The sequence below is a fragment of the Podarcis vaucheri genome (assembly GCF_965113315.1).
Source record: "Podarcis vaucheri genome assembly, chromosome: 6".
In the NCBI taxonomy this organism is placed as follows: Eukaryota; Metazoa; Chordata; class Lepidosauria; order Squamata; family Lacertidae; genus Podarcis; species Podarcis vaucheri.
Window position 1 is genome coordinate 99,351,410 of NC_138764.1, and position 16,983 is coordinate 99,368,392.

Consider the following 16,983-nt stretch of genomic DNA (forward strand, 5'->3'; position numbering starts at 1 on the left):
AACACCCCAGAGGACAGGATCACACTTCAAAACGACCTTGACAGATTAGAGAACTGGGCAAAAACAAACAAGATGAATTTTAACAGGGAGAAATGTAAAGTATTGCACTTGGGCAAAAAAAAAAAAAAAATGAGAGGCACAAATACAAGATGGGGGACACCTGGCTTGAGAGCAGTACATGTGAAAAGGATCTAGGAGTCTTAGTTGACCACAAACTTGACATGAGCCAACAGTGTGACGTGGCAGCTAAAAAAGCCAATGCAATTCTGGGCTGCATCAATAGGAGTATAGCATCTAGATCAAGGGAAGTAATAGTGCCACTGTATTCTGCTCTGGTCAGACCACACCTGGAGTACTGTGTCCAGTTCTGGGCACCACAATTCAAGAAGGACACTGACGAACTGGAACGTGTCCAGAGGAGGGCAACCAAAATGGTCAAAGGCCTGGAAACGATGCCTTATGAGGAACGGCTAAGGGAGATGGGCATGTTTAGTCTGGAGAAGAGGAGGTTAAGGGGTGATATGATAGCCATGTTCAAATATATAAAAGGATGTCACATAGAGGAGGGAGAAAGGTTGTTTTCTGCTGCTCCAGAGAAGCGGACACGGAGCAATGGATCCAAACTACAAGAAAGAAGATTCCACCTAAACATTAGGAAGAACTTCCTGACAGTAAGAGCTTTTTGACAGTGGAATTTGCTGCCAAGGAGTGTGGTGGAGTCTCCTCCTTTGGAGGTCTTTAAGCAGAGGCTTGACAACCATATGTCAGGAGTGCTCTGAGGGTGTTTCCTGCTTGGCAGGGGGTTGGACTCGATGGCCCTTGTGGTCTCTTCCAACTCTAGGATTCTATGATTCAGATACCCACCTCTGATATAGATGGACCAATGCTCTGGACTGATATAAAGGCCACTTTCTGTTTTCCTTCTTCTCTGCTTTAATTTCCCCTTCCTGAAGTGGCTTGACTCCAAAAGCAAAAAACAAAACACACTAGGATGCAGCTCTGCACATTAGTGTGTAACATGTAGTTAGCCCCTTAGGGAAGCCCACCCTGACTGAAACATTCTGGGGAAATCAAACTACTAGGAATAATGATTAGCAAACCGCATGGAATCTATTCCAGTTTTCCCAACTGCACTAAGGTGTGCTAAACTTCCTGTGAGGTTTGTTTGCTCTTTTTTAAAAATGGGCTGGTTGATGGGTTTTAAACTTTTGCTAGACTCCCTCTGCAGCTATCACCAGCACCCAGGTGCATGACTTTCATTCATTTCCCTCTGCCATCTGACTTTTCAATTTTATTTTATTTTTAAACCCACTCTATTGTGCTCTTGCTAGGCTTTCCTCTCTGATCTTTTTTTTCTTTTCTTTCAAAAATGTGATAGCATTTTTCACTTTTATTTCCTGGGCACCCTGCCCAGTTCTTGCTTAATTTTGGGTAAAGACTGCACATTGATCCAGACGGTGTCATCAAAAATCTCGCTGTTTGATGCAGGGCTCAATTTTCATTTCGCTATGAGCTTTTATGGATAATGGCAGTGACTATTTTCAAGTTGTTTTCGGCATTTTGATTGCTTTATTACCTGTCGCAAAGAAGATATATCTATATCCAGAGATATATATGAGTATGGGTAGATAGATAGATAAATAAATGGAGAGGTGCCATTTCAAATAGAGTTTGGTTATTTAATCACAAAGGAATGGCCGGGCTTCTTTAAATATTCAGAAATGAATGCATTTTAATAGTGTCCACATTAATTTTCAGCATCAGAACTCTCTGCTTGACAGACTCTTCAGGATCTGTGCATGGATGTGATTGTGTTTAGATTTACTGTTCCTTTGCAGAGCAGTTTAATAATACAGAATTATTACAGCAGTTTCGGAAGGCCACTTGCAGCCATAAGTGGAAGGCTTTGTTGATGTTTTAAAATTAATATGTGCCAGAGCACAAAGAAAGAAAGAGAAATGGTGATTCCTATGTTGCAGGAGGTTAGACTAGAGTACCCTGAGGATTGTCTCCAATTCTACAATTCTTTGATTTCATTGTTAATGGCTAACGTCCGGCCTGCAATGACAAACCTAAAAAGCAGAGTCATTACCTTGCCGACAAAGGTCCGTATAGTTAAAGCTATGGTTTTCCCGGTACAGTGGTATCTCGGGTTAAGTAGTTAATTCGTTCCGGAGGTCTGTTCTTAACCTGAAACTGTTCTTAACCTGAAGCACCACTTTAGCTAATGGGGCCTCCTGCTGCCGCCGTGCTGCCAGAGCACGATTTCTGCTCTCATCCTGAAGCAACGTTCTTAACCTGAAGCACTATTTCTGGGTTAGCGGAGTGTGTAACCTGAAGCGTATGTAACCTGAAACATATGTAACCTGATGTACCACTGTAGTGATGTATGGAAGTGAGAGCTGCACCATAAAGAAGGCTGATTGCCGAAGAATTGATGCTTTGGAATTCTGGTGCTGGAGGAGACTCTTGAGAGTCCCATGGACTGCCAGAAGATCAAACCTCTCCATTCTGAAGGAAATCAGCCCTGAGTGCTCACTGGAAGGACAGATCCTGTAGCTGAGGCTCCAATACTTTGGCCACCTCATGAGAAGAGAAGACTCACTGGAAAAGAGCCTGATGTTGGGAAAGATGGAGGGCACGACAGAGGACGAGATGGCTGGACAGTGTTCTCGAAGCTACCAGCATGAGTTGGACCCAACTGCGGGAGGCAGTGGAAGACAGGAGTGCCTGGTGTGCTCTGGTCCATGGGGTCACGAAGAATCGGACACGACTAAATGACTACACAACAACAACAAGAGTTGGAAGGGACCCAAGGATCACCTAGTCTAGCCAGTGCAGGATCTGATGTAGGCATCCGCAAGCAGAAGAGAAGGGGAGGGGATTTTCTGCTTACAGCCACTGCCAGCGGCGTTGACTGCAATAAAATAATAAACAGGGTGGTGATAAGGTAGCGAACTGCAGTGTATCATATTGTTTTGCATGGCATGCTCCAAAGAACGAGAGATGTACAAAACCTGACTGTTTTTACTCTTCTCATATGCTGGCATTGATCTCCCCATCCGTTTTCTTCCCTCCTCCCCCTTAGGGTGAAGCCCAGTCTTTAGCCACAATCTATCATCTGGTTAATCAGGCTTGTGAGCGCCTAATTCAGTGTAAGTACATCTCTGCCCAACAACCTGAACAACTAACCGGCTTCCCGTTTCTACATCTCTGTCCTCTGAACAATTTATCTCCTGCCGCTATGCTGGGCTGCCTGACCCAAAGTTCGCTGGCGGTGCCAGAATCCACCCCTTAATTCAGATTATAAGAAGTTCCACTGCTTAATCCGTGGATAAGGGTGGAAGGGATTCAATTCCATTTGCATTTAAGAATGCATCTACTTAATTTGCACTTCCGGAAACAAACAGGCACGTGCAAACTGACACCCAGCCTTCCTTCAAAATTTTCACTTTTCTAGATTTTGCAATGTAGCTATCCAACCAAAACAATTATTAAAAACAAACAAACACCCACATACGTTAATGAACATAAGATACAAGAATGCACTGTATTGGGGGAAATTGCTCGGCAAAAATATATACGTTAGGCAAAATTGCCTGCAAGAGAAGGGGTATATTAGGAGACATTTGCACCAAAATGCTGGTGCAATTTCATGAGGACAGTTTAAATATATATATTAACTGCAAACTGATATGGAAATCAGTTTGGAAAAAATGGGAAAGTGGGAGAAACAAGAAGGGACAGATGTGCCCATCCCTATCTTTGGATAATTCAGCTACACAGCAGAGCTGTGATAATACTCTGACCCTGACCACTGCTCTGTTTTGAAGTAATCTGATCAAATTCTGGATTAACACATTATGTGATTACGTTTTTGTAGCACATTCCCACCTCTAGATAAATAGTTACAGCTTGGGGTAGGTGGGAGCAGAGCATCCCCCAAATGTGTAAAAAGTGACACATTGGATGTGTGCACATTTCACGACAGGTCCCTGTGTAGAAAAAGAGAGAGAGAATAAAATGCCTATCCCTTTAAAAATGCGATGTACCTGTGTTGATGACCCTGTAATTAATTTGTCATATTTCAAGCATCCTCCGTGCACACAGATTTGAAATACCGTACTTTTCCGTGTATAAGACTACATCCGTGTATAAGACTACATTATGCTAAAAAGTGGGGGTCGTGTTATATATTGGTAGTGCATAGGGTGGATGTTTGATTGGTTGCTGCCAAGGCAATCCCTCCTGAAAAAAGCTCAACAATAGGGGATGTCTTATACATGGGGGCGCCTTATACACGGAAAAGTACGGTACCCCACCTCTGATGGTCCTTTTACAAGAACGAAGTTGGAACTATTTCTCAGATCTTACCTTCCAGTTCCAGAGTTGTGCCAGTGGAGCAGCTCTCTCTCTCTCTCTCTCTGTCTCTGTGTGTGTGTGTGTGTGTGTGTGTGTCTGTGTCTCTCTCCACATGTTGGGCATGTCATGTCCCAAGCGCCAAAACTCTACCCTTAGAGCATGCCCAGACCCACATAGTCACACGTAATAGAGCAGAGCTTTCCAAACTTTCCATGTTGGTGACACACGTTTCAGAAATGCATCATTTCCTGACACAGCAATTAAGTTTTACTAACAAACCGGAGGTTAAACTAACCCCTTTCCAGCCCCAGGAGGAGTGTGGAGCACATCTGCACGGCACGCCTACACACTGCAGCCGACACACTGACGTATCACAACACACAGTTTGGAAAGCTCTGTAATAGAGGATCCAACTTCTCCATCGATAGCCTCTCCTGATCCTTCAGGATTAAAATGTGGGAATTGTCATTGGTCATCTGCTAGACATCATGGCTGACCTTTGTCCCATGCAAGCAAGCCTGAGATTCCTTCTTAAGATTGTGAAGCTTAGCTTACTGTGACTGAGTACGCACCATACATTGAAAGCACATGACTCTCCCCAAAGAACCTTGGGGTATGTTGTGTATCTTTTACAGAGCTACAGTTCCCAGGATTCTTTGGGGGAAGTCAGGTGCTTTCGATGTGCTTTAAATGCAAGCTGTGCATGCAGCCCTTAAAAGTAAGCCATTTTGTTTCTTTTCTGTACTGTATATCAGCTCCCCCATCCCCAATCTCTATCAGGCTTCTTAATTTAGAACCAGGTTTCTGTGTATGCTTCTGATAATTCAATGATATTTTCCCTGCATGCCAGACCTCACTTATTCTTCCTTTATTTATGTATTAAATTTGTATACCACCCTTCATCTGAAGATTTATAAAAAAATAATTATATGTCACAAAATCATAAACTTATATCAAAAGTTACATTAAACATTTAAAAATTAAAAACCATGCACTAAAAATGTGTAGTCACACTACATGCCAGACTACATAATGTCCAGCAAGTGTACAATCTGTGTCCATAATTCACACGTGACATTTCACGGGACGTAGCATCTGTGATAATATATGAGCTGTACAGAGTGGCAAGAGTATACCCTTTCACAAAAACACAGGTACATGTGTACAGGCAGATGTGTCGATAACTGCACTGTGTGAATGTGTGTCCAGGAAAAACCCTGACAAATGCAAGAAGCAGGGTGCATCATGGGAAATAATGAAGATAGTAAATCAAAGACTCCACTTGTTTCCCTCTCCTTTCCTTTTACTTCTTCAGCTCACGTGTTGAAGTTTGACTCATTCGTCCATGAACATTCACAGAAGCCAGTTCCCATTTGGGAAGATAAGCTGAAGCCTGGAGAACCTGGCCCGCCTGGTCTTCCTGGGCCTCCTGGCATGAAAGGAGAGAGAGGAGAAGCTGGGATGCCTGGACAGCCTGGCAGAGATGGATATCCAGGAGAAAGAGGTATCGAAAGAAGTGCTTAGACCAACGCTCTTGTAACCTGATGGTGTCCATATGTTGTTGGTCTACAAGTCCCATCATCCCTGGCCATTGGCTGGAGCTGGTCGGCGTTGGACCTCAGTGTCTAGGCAGAACGATGGAGGTGGAGACGTTCCTTCATATTGTTATGTGCAAATGGCTTTAGATACATATTAGGTCCATAAATTACCATACAGTGGTACCTCTGGTTACGTACTTAATTCGTTCCAGAGGTCCTTTCTTAACCTGAAACTGTTCTTAACCTGAAGCACCACTTTAGCTAATGGGGCCTCCCACTGCTGCCACGCTGCCGTCGCGCAATTTCTGTTCTCATCCTGAAGCAAAGTTCTTAACCCAAGGTACTATTTCTGGGTTAGTGGAATCTGTAACCTGAAGCATCTGTAACCTGAAGTGTATGTAACCCGAGGTACCACTGTAATAGTGCAGTTATAATGTCTGGAAGGCACCAAGTTGAGGAAAAGCTGACTTATACCACCGTTTCTGCATGCCTTCATATGTGATCTCTTGAAGGGCACAGCACTCTTCCCTTCCTCTCAATGCACAGCTGTGCAGTTGCACACCACAGTTCAGCAGAAATGTCTCCCAGAGTCTTCTTTCCAGGCTTTGAGAAGCAAACCTCACTGGGCTTATAGTGCTTGCCTCAAAAAGAGAAGGGAACAGTATAACCTTGAAATTCTTCTCCGTCTCGGATTTTAACCAGAGCCGGTGAAGAATTCCCTTCCAGCCCTGCTGCCATCCATCCAGCTCCCAGACCCCTTTCCTTGCCACTTAATGGCAGCAACAGTAACAATGATCCTTTGGTTGTAAGTCATTGGCGAGAGGGAAAAGAGGGGATGAGCAACATCTGATATTTCATTAACTTTATGTGCACATAGAGATGATCATCAAAAGTAGGTTCCATATTTTTAAACAGCAGGGCAGACCGCTAAGCCCATTTTTAATAGCTTTCTTCATTCAAGGCATAGAAAGAAAGTACCGAATTTTTCCGTGTATAAGCAGGTTTTTTAAACCAAAAAATTAGGTTTAAAATTGGGGCTTGTCTTATACACAGGTAGTGCTGAGGGATGTTTTCTTAATTTGGAGTCCCCCAAAATAGGGGGCATCTTATACATTGAAAAATACAGTAGTTTGGCGGAAGAGGAGGGGTGGCTGTAGCTCAGTGGTTATAGCATCTGTTTTCGGTGCAGAATCAGCACTGGATTAAGACCTTTAGAGGCCCTAAGCATTTAAAGGATTTTGGTGCCCCCAAATATATCTAATTAAAAATAGGAACAATAATAAACCATAAAATTTTTGCTTGTTGTTGAAATGAAACAAAACCCTGGATGGGTTTTGGATGGAAAGTGTAAACTTTTGTATACTTTATTTACATTTGAAAAACTTTCTCCTACTTTTTCTAATTGCAAAGTCTTTGGTCCTCAAAACTAATCTTACGCAACGCATCAGAGATAAGGCAACGAGCCTTCCTTGTTGCATAGTTCTTCTGTTGGAATTTTTAATATACTTCTGCTGAGAAAACGCACGCTAAGCTGAGCAATTTGTGACCATGAATGTCAAAAATCCGGCAATGGAAAATTTATGTGATGCCCTAAGCACATGCTTATTTTGCTTTATGATTCATCCAGCCCTGTGCAGAAGCCCCCAGCTTCACTCTCCAGTTTCTCCAGGTAGTACTTGGGAAGACTCCTTCCTGGAACAATGGCGAGTTTCACTGATGTTGGTCAGGCATTGTAGACAGTACTAGGTGGACCAGTGGTCTGGTTTGAGTTCCCTTTGTTTCTGTGAGAATTAACATCTCCCACAGAAGGCTTCAGATGGAAAGTTGGCTACTCCTCCATGTGGGATGCTGCAGACCTGATGCAGCCAACATGATAAGCTCCAGATGTTGTTGAGGCACTTATCTAATCAGTACTGACCGTTGGCCATGTTGTCTGGAGCTGGAGATTGCCGACATCTTAAAGGCACCACATTGAAGGAGGAGGAGGAGTTTGGATTTGATATCCCGCTTTATCACTACCCTAAGGAGTCTCATGGGACGCGGGTGGTGCTGTGGGTTAAACCACAGAGCCCAGGACTTGTTGATCAGAAGGTCGGCGGTTCGAATCCCCGCAACGGGGTGAGCTCCCATTGCTCGGTCCCTGCTCCTGCCAACCTAGCAGTTCGAAAGCACGTCAAAGTGCAAGTAGATAAATAGGTACCACTCCAGCAGGAAGGTAAACGGTGTTTCCGTGCGCTGCTCTGGTTCACCAGAAGCGGCTTAGTCATGCTGGCCACATGACCCGGAAGCTGTATGCTGGCTCCCTCAGCCAATAAAGCGAGATGAGCGCCACAACCCCAGAGTCGGTCACGACTGGACCTAATGGCCAGGGGTCCCTTTACCTTTACCTTAAGGAGTCTCAAAGCGGCCATCAATCTCCTTTCCCCTCCTCCTCCACAACAAACACTCTGTGAAGTGAGTGGGGCTGAGAGACTTCAGGGAAGTGTGACTAGCCCAAGGTCACCCAGCAGCTGCATGTGGAGGAGCGGGGAAGCAAACCCGGTTCACCGGATTACGAGTCCACTGCTCTTAACCACTACACCACATTGGCTACCCTTGCTGTAAACAAAGGGTACCCTGTCCTGGGGAGAACAGGGGGAAAGGCAGGACTTTGTGTTCTTTCCACTGGTCTCCACATTCTACAATTCTATGCAAAGACGGTTGCAATCTTGGCCAGTAGTTTCCCCCACCCAATGCAGCGAGAAGAAGCTTATCGCGCCACTCAGCAGGCAAACGCACACTCCTTGGTTTTATTTTTGGCCGGGCTCTCTTCTGGGCTTTAGAAAAAGCACAGGCTTATCTCCCTGCCCTCTTGGCCCGGAGCTAAAAGCTGCCTTGTTTTGAGGGGAGGCAGCATTACGGCAACTCTTTGTTTTGTGGCGAATGCAGAGTCATCCTGGCAGCTCCCTTGGTTTTAATGCAAGGATTAGGCCTCCATCTGTTCAAGGACCCTCCTTTAGATACTGCTCCAGAGTGGCGCAAGCAGCATATTATCATTAGGGAGAGGGAGGGAGGGAGGGAAGCTATCTGAGTGGATATTTAAGCCCTATCCTTCAGTGATGGTTTCCTTTCTATTTACAGCCAAGAGTCAAAGTTCTTGGTTTAATTGGCAGGCTTCAGAGAGTAGATTGCACACCAACCTGAATCTGTCAACCTGCTTTCCCCACCCACCCCTCTCCCTCCGGTGCCTAGTCTGATATTTGAGTAGCTCCTGAAGCTGCTTGCAGATCCAACTGGTTATATTGTGCCCCAGCAGGAAACATCCAGCTGAGCTCAGAGAAGGAAAATTAGGTAGCACGTAGTTGGCCTCTTGTGGTCTTGCAAACCGATGGCAGAGAAGAGGATGGAGAAATGGGCCTGACAGCTTGTCAGATTAGAACTTAATAAACCATTGCTGATCTTGGAGACGGTTTGCCCCCCCCCCTAGCGAGTTAGATGTCTAGCCGTGGATCTCTACCCAGCAGGAAAGAAACGGGGACCCAGCATTTCTCAATTTAACTATAGGGTTCAAGTGACTTTTAAAGGTAATTTGTGAAATGTTGCACGTAAGCGGGGAGAATAAAGGGCATGGGTTGCACCCTAGAAAATAAATTGGCCAAGATGGCTCACAGATGAGAAGAACTGAAGGATGATAAGCTGAAAGGAGTCAGAAGTGAAGATGGTACAATACAAAAGTCTGGTGCCACTTTAGGATGCGTTAAGAGAAGCCTTCATCTTCACCTGTGCCCACAGGAAGCTGCATATATAAGTGGCCTTCTGCCTGTATCGCCAAAGCGAAGGGCATCTCCGGTTGCCAATGGGCAGCTGTATGATACTGCTTAATGGAGTCAGTTAAAGGCTGCAGTGTTTTGGACTTTTAATTAGGAGAAAGGGGCAACTAAGAGGTGGCACTGTAGAATCCCGTATTTTTCGCTCCATAAGATGCACTTTTTTCTTCCTAAAAAGTAAGGGGAAATGTCTGTGCGTCTTATGGAGCGAATGCATGGTCCCTGGAGCCGAATTGCCCAGGGGCAAAAAGCAGATCTTCCTCCCCCCCTTCCTTCCTTCCTTCCTTTCTTTCTTTCTTTCTTTCTTTCTTTCTTTCTTTCTTTCTTTCTTTCTTTCTTTTTTTGAAAGAGGGAAGTGGGTGTTGAAACAAAGCCGCTGATCATTTGCCGATTGGGGAGAGAGATAAGGAACGCTAGAGATAAAGGAGGCTGCCTGGGAGGGGGGAGGTAAAGACAGCAAACTTGCAAAGGGGGGAAACAGGAAGACTAAAGCAATAAGGAGAGAAATTAGAAGAAAAGGAGGAGCAAAAAACTGCTCCAGCTAAGGAAAAGACACTAAGGCAAACAAGAGGGAAGGGAGTGTTGAAAGGAAACAGCTGATCGGTGGGATCGGATAAGAGATAAGGGACACTAGCAGAGGCTGCCTGGGAGGGGAGAGGTAAAAGCCCATGGATCCTCAGGATTTTTGCATTGCGTCACCCCAAATTCACCATCAGATCACATAGCATGTGCATGGCTACAGCCTGCACCAAAAAACACACGCACCCACTGTTTCCTGGGGCTGCAATGGTGCAAAAATGTGGTTACAAAGCACGGATCGACATGGATCCTCAGGATTTTTGCATTGGGTCACCCCAAATTCACCATCAGATCACATGTCTGTGGCCACAGCATGAACCACAATAATCATACATCTATTGTTTTGTTCAGAATATTTTTGTTGTTGTTTTCCTCCTCTAAAAACTAGGTGCATCTTATGGTCAGGTACGTCTTATGGAGCGAAAAATACGGTATGGCATGGAGAAAGTGGATAGAGAAAAGTTCCCCACGCCTATTTTGTAACACTAAAACTCATGGGCTTCCAGTGAAGCCAGATGTTGGAAGGTTCAGGACAATTCAAAGAAACTTTTTTATACAGCACAGAGTTAAACTGTGGAACTCCCTCCCATTGGAGGCCGCGATGACTATGGCAACTTGGATGGCTTTAAAAGAAGATTGGATAAATTCATGGAGAATATGGCTGACAGTGGCTACTGGCCATGACTACGAACTGCCTCCACCCTCCTCTTTGTTGCTGTTAGCTTTGAGGAAAGCTCTATGTTGGCTCCAAGAAAAGATTTTTTTCAAGACTTTCATAGAGGGGATGCTGTGGGCCACATTTGAAAACCGCATGGGCCACATCCAGCTCACAGGCTGGGGGCCCCTCAGCTGTGGCACCCCCAACTGTTTTTTGACTACAGAACTCCCACCAGGCCCAGTCATGCTGGCTTGCAATGATGGGATTTGTAGTCCAAAACAGCTGGAATGTACCAGGTTGGGGAAGATTACTCTGTACTGTAGCCTTGGTGGTTCACTACAAATAGAGGCCGTTTCCAGATCTGTGGGTTCCTAATTTCAGCCCAATATTGCCTGATAGTCTGTGTGTTGTGGCCAAGATTCTGGTGCTTTTAATAGCGTTTTGCTAAACACTGGTCTGGCTTCCCTTTGAGTAAAAGAGGATTCAAGAGGAGCTCTGCATTCACACTCACAACCATGAGAAGAAAGAAGCTGCTAATCGCTTGAGCTGTCTATTATCTTGATGCATATTAGCAGCTGTTATGTTTTCTTGTTTGCTAGCAGTTCACCTGGAGTGCTATTTTCGGGTTTGATTGCCACATTTGAAGAAGAGTACTAAAGACGGTAGATAAAAAGCAGGGTTTGCCGCCGAGTTTTGCCTAAAGCAAGATCCGAGGCAGAACTGGGCTGGTCTGCTCTGGCAAAAACACCTGCAGGAATTTTGAGTGAAGCCAAAACAGCTTCATTGACGTGGAATCTATTGGGTTTGTGTATGTGTTTTGAGGAAGAGGCTTGTGGATCTGTATTTTACCTAAAGCAAAATTGGGAGGCTTGGTGTCAGGAAAAGCAGCTGCAAATGTATAGATGTTTTAAAACATTTTGGTAAAATTAGGGGAATTAGGTCATCTAGTCCAACTCCCAGCTATACCGGAATCACAGCTAAAGAAACCCTGATATATGCCCATCCAACCTCTGTTTAAAAACCTCTAAAGACTGTCAGGAATCCCAGTATGAAATTAGCAATGGAGCATTGCTAAGAGACACGTTGCTAGGAATCCTTACTCTCTCATTCAACAGGTGCCTCTGGACCCAAAGGAGAGAAAGGTTCTCCTGGAACAAATGAGGAAGGTTCTCAAGGACCTAGAGGTCGAACAGGTACAGTACATTTTACTGAATTTATTTTATGTACCACCTCTTATTGGCAAAACCTATTGGTGTTCCGCAACTTTCTGACTAGTTGCAGGACCTTGGCCACACCTAGCAGAGCAAACGCAGAGTTCACAAAAGCAATTGGCAACTTGGCTGCAGAGTGGATGGACGAAGCAGGAACCAGGAACTTGTAGTTAGGTGTTTATTATATACAGTGGACTATTTACAGGAACAGAACAGAACACGCATCTTTAGCTAGCTCTCTCATACACGACTCACAACTCCTGAACTCAAACTCATACTACCACACATTCCAGTTAGTAGAACATTCATCATTATTCCTGTGAGAGAGCTTGACCAATCATGGAGCTGTCTCCATGCCTCTGTATCATCAGGCAGACTTACTCCTTCAGATTGCCTTGGCTGTCGGCCAAACCTTAATTGACTCTCTCTGTGTAGCTGCACGTATGCAGATTCCCAACACCTCTTAGGGTTTTATTGCCCGTAAATGCATCACTGGTGAAGAGAAAGAAGGAAGCATTCCTGTCCTGTCTCAAGAAAGGGACCTTGCCTTCTTCTGCAGCCTTTGTCCCCTATGGGTCTTGGGTGGCAAGGCTGCCTTGGGGCATCCAACCCCTGTATCAGAGGAGGGCAGCAAAGTTGTGCCCTGCAGTCAGGAGGGTCTTGAAGGCGGTCCTGGCAGCTCTTCCCCTAAGGACAGAGCCAGAGCCTCATCCACCTTGGAGTCTGTCACACAGTGCATGGTCCTAGGACATGACACTGACGTGCTATAAAGTAGAAGAGTTTGGATTTGATATCCTGCTTTATCACTACCCAAAGGAGTCTCAAAGTGGCTAACATTCTCCTTTCCCTTCCTCCCCCACAACAAACACTCTGTGAGGTGAGTGACGCTGAGAGACTTCAGAGAAGTGTGACTGGCCCAAGGTCACCCAGCAGCTGCATGTGGAGGAGCGGGGAAGCGAAGCCGGTTCACCAGATTAGAAGTCCACCACTGGAGAGCCAGTGTGGTGTAGTGGTTAAGAGCGGTAGTCACGTAATCTGGGTAACCGGGTTCGCGTCTCCGCTCCTCCACATGCAGCTGCTGGGTGACCTTGGGCCAGTCACACTTCTGTGAAGTCTCTCAGCCCCACTCACCTCACAGAGTGTTTGTTGTGGGGGAGGAAGGGAAAGGAGATTGTTAGCCGCTTTGAGACTCCTGAAGGGGAGTGAAAGGCGGGATATCAAATCCAAACTCTTCTTCTTCTTCTTCTTCTTACCCACTACACCACACTGGCTCTCCCACACATAGCTCTCTCCCACATAGCCCTTAGTACTCTAGCACTAAGTGTTGGGTGTACATTCAGCCAGCCATGGTACTAGAGTCATGTGGTGGAGAAGCAGCGGGAGCTCCTCCTGCTCTTCACTGTGCAAATAGCCTCCAATGAAAATTGAACCCTCCACATGAAGTATCTGAAGCCAATATTGCCTTGCTTGTGTGACGCTCCCCATTAAAAAAAGTGGGGGGGGTGTGTTAAAGTTAAATGAGCCACCTTCTGCTTGGCAACTCACATTGGTTGCCACCATGAACTATCTGTATGGTAGAGGGCGTCCAGTTCTAATCTAATGTTGGATCCCATGGGCCAAGCTGGGCCAGGAGTTTCAGGACCACGGACAGCTCTGCCGTGAGCAACTTGCTCCAACAAAGGCTCAGAGCGGATGGAGCCTCTTTAAGTCCTTGTTCCCAGACTACCTCTCCCAGTTTCAAGAGTTTCTCCTCCATGGGCCAATTTGGAAGGGGAGCAGGACTCTGAATAGTAGCAGGGCCAATGCTGGTCCTCTCCCATGCTGCTACACCCCCTTCGGCTGAATACATGAAGTGCAACAAAGCCGTTAGTTCTGTGTGCCTCTTTTCTTCCTCCTGGTGGTTCAAAATTCATTAGCAATCTACAAAAACCAATCTGTGCTGGAGGTGTGGTAAAACAGAGGGGACACTTATACATGATTGGTGGACCTGTGAAAAAATCAAAAGCTTCTGGAACATAGTATATGACGAGCTTAAAAAAATGTTTAAGTATAACTTTATAAAAAATACAGAAGCTTTTCTGCTAGGGATAACGGACGCAGGTATAGCAAGAGAAGATCAGAAAATATTCCTCTATGCCACAGGAGCGGCAAGGATCCTAATTGCTAAAAAGTGGAAAAAAGAAATTGTGCCAAATAAAAGGAATGGCAAGACAAACTGTTAAGAGTATATTGAAATGACTAGATTAACAGAGGCAATTAGAGATCACACTAGACAAGAGTTTCAAAAAGCGTGGGGAAAATGCAGAGAATACTTCACAAAACAGTGCCCTAAAATACATACCTGGATTTGTTTTGATTAATGTCTGCAGGAAACTTTGTGGATATTTAAGTTATAATTAGAAAAATCTTGATAATTATTCCTAAAGGAAACAGCTTATAAGAAGTAAATAAGGAGGCCAGATATGGGATAAAAAATAAAAAATTGGTTGTTTGTATTGTTGTATGTTATGCCTATTGTTTGTTATGTTCGTGTTTAATGAGGGTGGATTTCTGTATTTGGGGGAGTGGGGGGGTTATGTTATGTTGTAAATAAAATTTCCAATAAAAAAACCAAAAAATTAAAATACAAACAAAACAAAACAAAATGCATCAGCAATCTAGACTGAGGGTGTGGTACTTCTGGTGTCCCTCCCCCCACAGGTCCAGTAGGAGAAGAGATGCTTGGCAAGCAAGGCTCAAAGGGATCCCCTGGCAGCACTGGGCCCCCTGGGTTTCCTGGAGCAAGAGGTCAACCAGGAGAGCCGGGCCATGGAGGCGGTTGTGTCCTTTCAGGGTGCTATGAAGAAAGCACAATAGGTAAATGCTTTTTTGAACCCAAGAAGAATCCAGAGAACAGGGTTCCCCTTTGGCCACAAGGCTTTCTCGACTTCTCCTTCCCACTTCGGCCCCTCCAAAAAGTTGTGCTTGCAGGAGACCTTCCGTAATTCTGGGGTATGGATGGGGGTTCTTCAGCTAGAGAGGAAACGTATAGAAACCAGAGACCCTCTGCACTTGCAAGAGAGGATGCGTCTTCTGCTTATGGAGTGGGTTCCTCCAACAGTTTTAGCAGCAGAAGCAGCAAATAGAGACCTCACAGCAGGCATAGGCAAACTCGGCCCTCCAGATGTTTTGGGACTACAACTCCCATCATCACCAGTGGTCAGGGATGATGGGAGTTGTAGTTCCAAAACATCTGGAGGGCCGATATTGCCTAGGCCTGCTTTGCAGCGTGGGTCTGAAACAAAATGCCCCAGTGACAAGCCTATAACAGGAGACTGGAAGTACGGCAAGGGTAGGAAGGCGGGGAAAGGAGAAGCCCAGGGGAAGAGTCCAGTGATGAAATCTGAGCTCTGTGGCAGCAGCCCCAGCCGTATACTCTGAAGTAAGAATTCATTGGCACTCTGAGCATCCTCTGGAATGTAGGGCAGGGTGGATGAACATAGCGGGGGTATAACAGGCAGATTATAGACGCTACCTTAGCCACATATAAGGGAAAGAAGCACACACCTCAGGGATTTCCACTCTCTGCTCTTTGGTGTTTCTTAAGCACCTTGTCCTGATTTTGTCTCCAGATGCAGGGCTGATCCCCTGATGGCTGGTATACAGGATGCTGCAGACTGACCTTGAGCTTCCCAGACCCCTCTGCTGTAAACTTCTATTTACCTATAGGACAGCTGTGACTTGAAGATTCACATTTCCCCTCCCCTCCCCCCCATAAAATGAAACAGTTTTTGTCTATTTGTTTTGTCTCTTCTTTGGCAAAATAGCGAAGATGCCCTACGTATAATACCAAGACCTGCATCTCTGTAGCTTTTCATTAAGGTAAAGGTAAAGGGACCCCTGACCATTAGGTCCAGTCGTGGCCGACTCTGGGGTTGCGGCGCTCATCTTGCTTTATTGGCCGAGGGAGCCGGCGTACAGCTTCTGGGTCATGTGGCCAGCATGACTAAGCCGCTTCTGGCGAACCAGAACAGCGCACGGAAACGCCGTTTACCTTCCCACCGGAGCACTACCTATTTATCTACTTGCACTTTGAGGTGCTTTCAAACTGTTAGGTTGGCAGGAGCAGGGACCGAGCAACGGGAGCTCACCCCGCTGCGGGGATTCGAACCACCAACCTTCTGATCGGCAAGTCCTAGGTTCTGTGGTTTAACTCACAGCACCACCCACGTCCCTGTAGCTTTTAATTAGCCACCAGCTAATTAACCACAAAGTGGTTAAAGCAATGCTCTAAACTCCTGAGAAAGGTGGCTGAATGGATGCTGAATAGATGCTGTGGTCCTCCCTCTCTGCAGCCACAGAGGGACGCTTGCAGTTGAAGGGACGGGTCAGAGGTCTCCCCAATGTGGCAGTGGACAGTTTCCCTGCTGTTGCTGACCCAAGGGTGATAAAGTAAAAAGTTGGGGTGGGTGCATGTTGGAACAGATCAAGCAACGCCGTGGCAGACTGAGAGTTGGATCTGCCGGATCTAAGGTGCCCCCCACCCCCGCTGATTCACTGAGCATTTTAATTAATTTTTACTTGACAAGATCTGCATACTGCTTAATTGATTTTTTTCAAAATCCCTCCAACCGTTTTGCACGGCAATAGAGAAAACCTTCGTGAGAAACTGCTCCGATCCAGCGTGGAAAACAAAATGATGAAACATTCATCATCGTCATCGTTACAACCAGCAGTTTAAAAATGGGTATAAATAACGAAATTGCATGTTGGAATGGCACATTGAAACATGTCTCCTGAATTGGGGGGGGGGAGAGAACCTGTGTCTGTCCTGGACCAGGAGCTATTTC

The 16,983-nt window shown here is 45.5% G+C and overlaps 1 protein-coding gene across 1 annotated transcript in view; it reads left to right on the top strand.

Annotated features, from left to right (window-relative positions):
- The window catches only part of COL20A1 (collagen type XX alpha 1 chain), a 131,346-nt gene extending 115,433 nt beyond the window's left edge, over positions 1 to 15,913 (top strand). Inside the window, exons 36-40 of the mRNA XM_082225818.1 lie at positions 3,089 to 3,155; positions 5,678 to 5,866; positions 12,059 to 12,136; positions 14,855 to 15,010; positions 15,766 to 15,913. Coding sequence (XP_082081944.1) covers positions 3,089 to 3,155; positions 5,678 to 5,866; positions 12,059 to 12,136; positions 14,855 to 15,010; positions 15,766 to 15,785 — 510 coding nt within the window. The 3' untranslated portion in view covers positions 15,786 to 15,913. The remainder of the gene's footprint in view (positions 1 to 3,088; positions 3,156 to 5,677; positions 5,867 to 12,058; positions 12,137 to 14,854; positions 15,011 to 15,765) is intronic.
- The last annotated feature ends 1,070 nt before the right edge of the window (positions 15,914 to 16,983 follow it).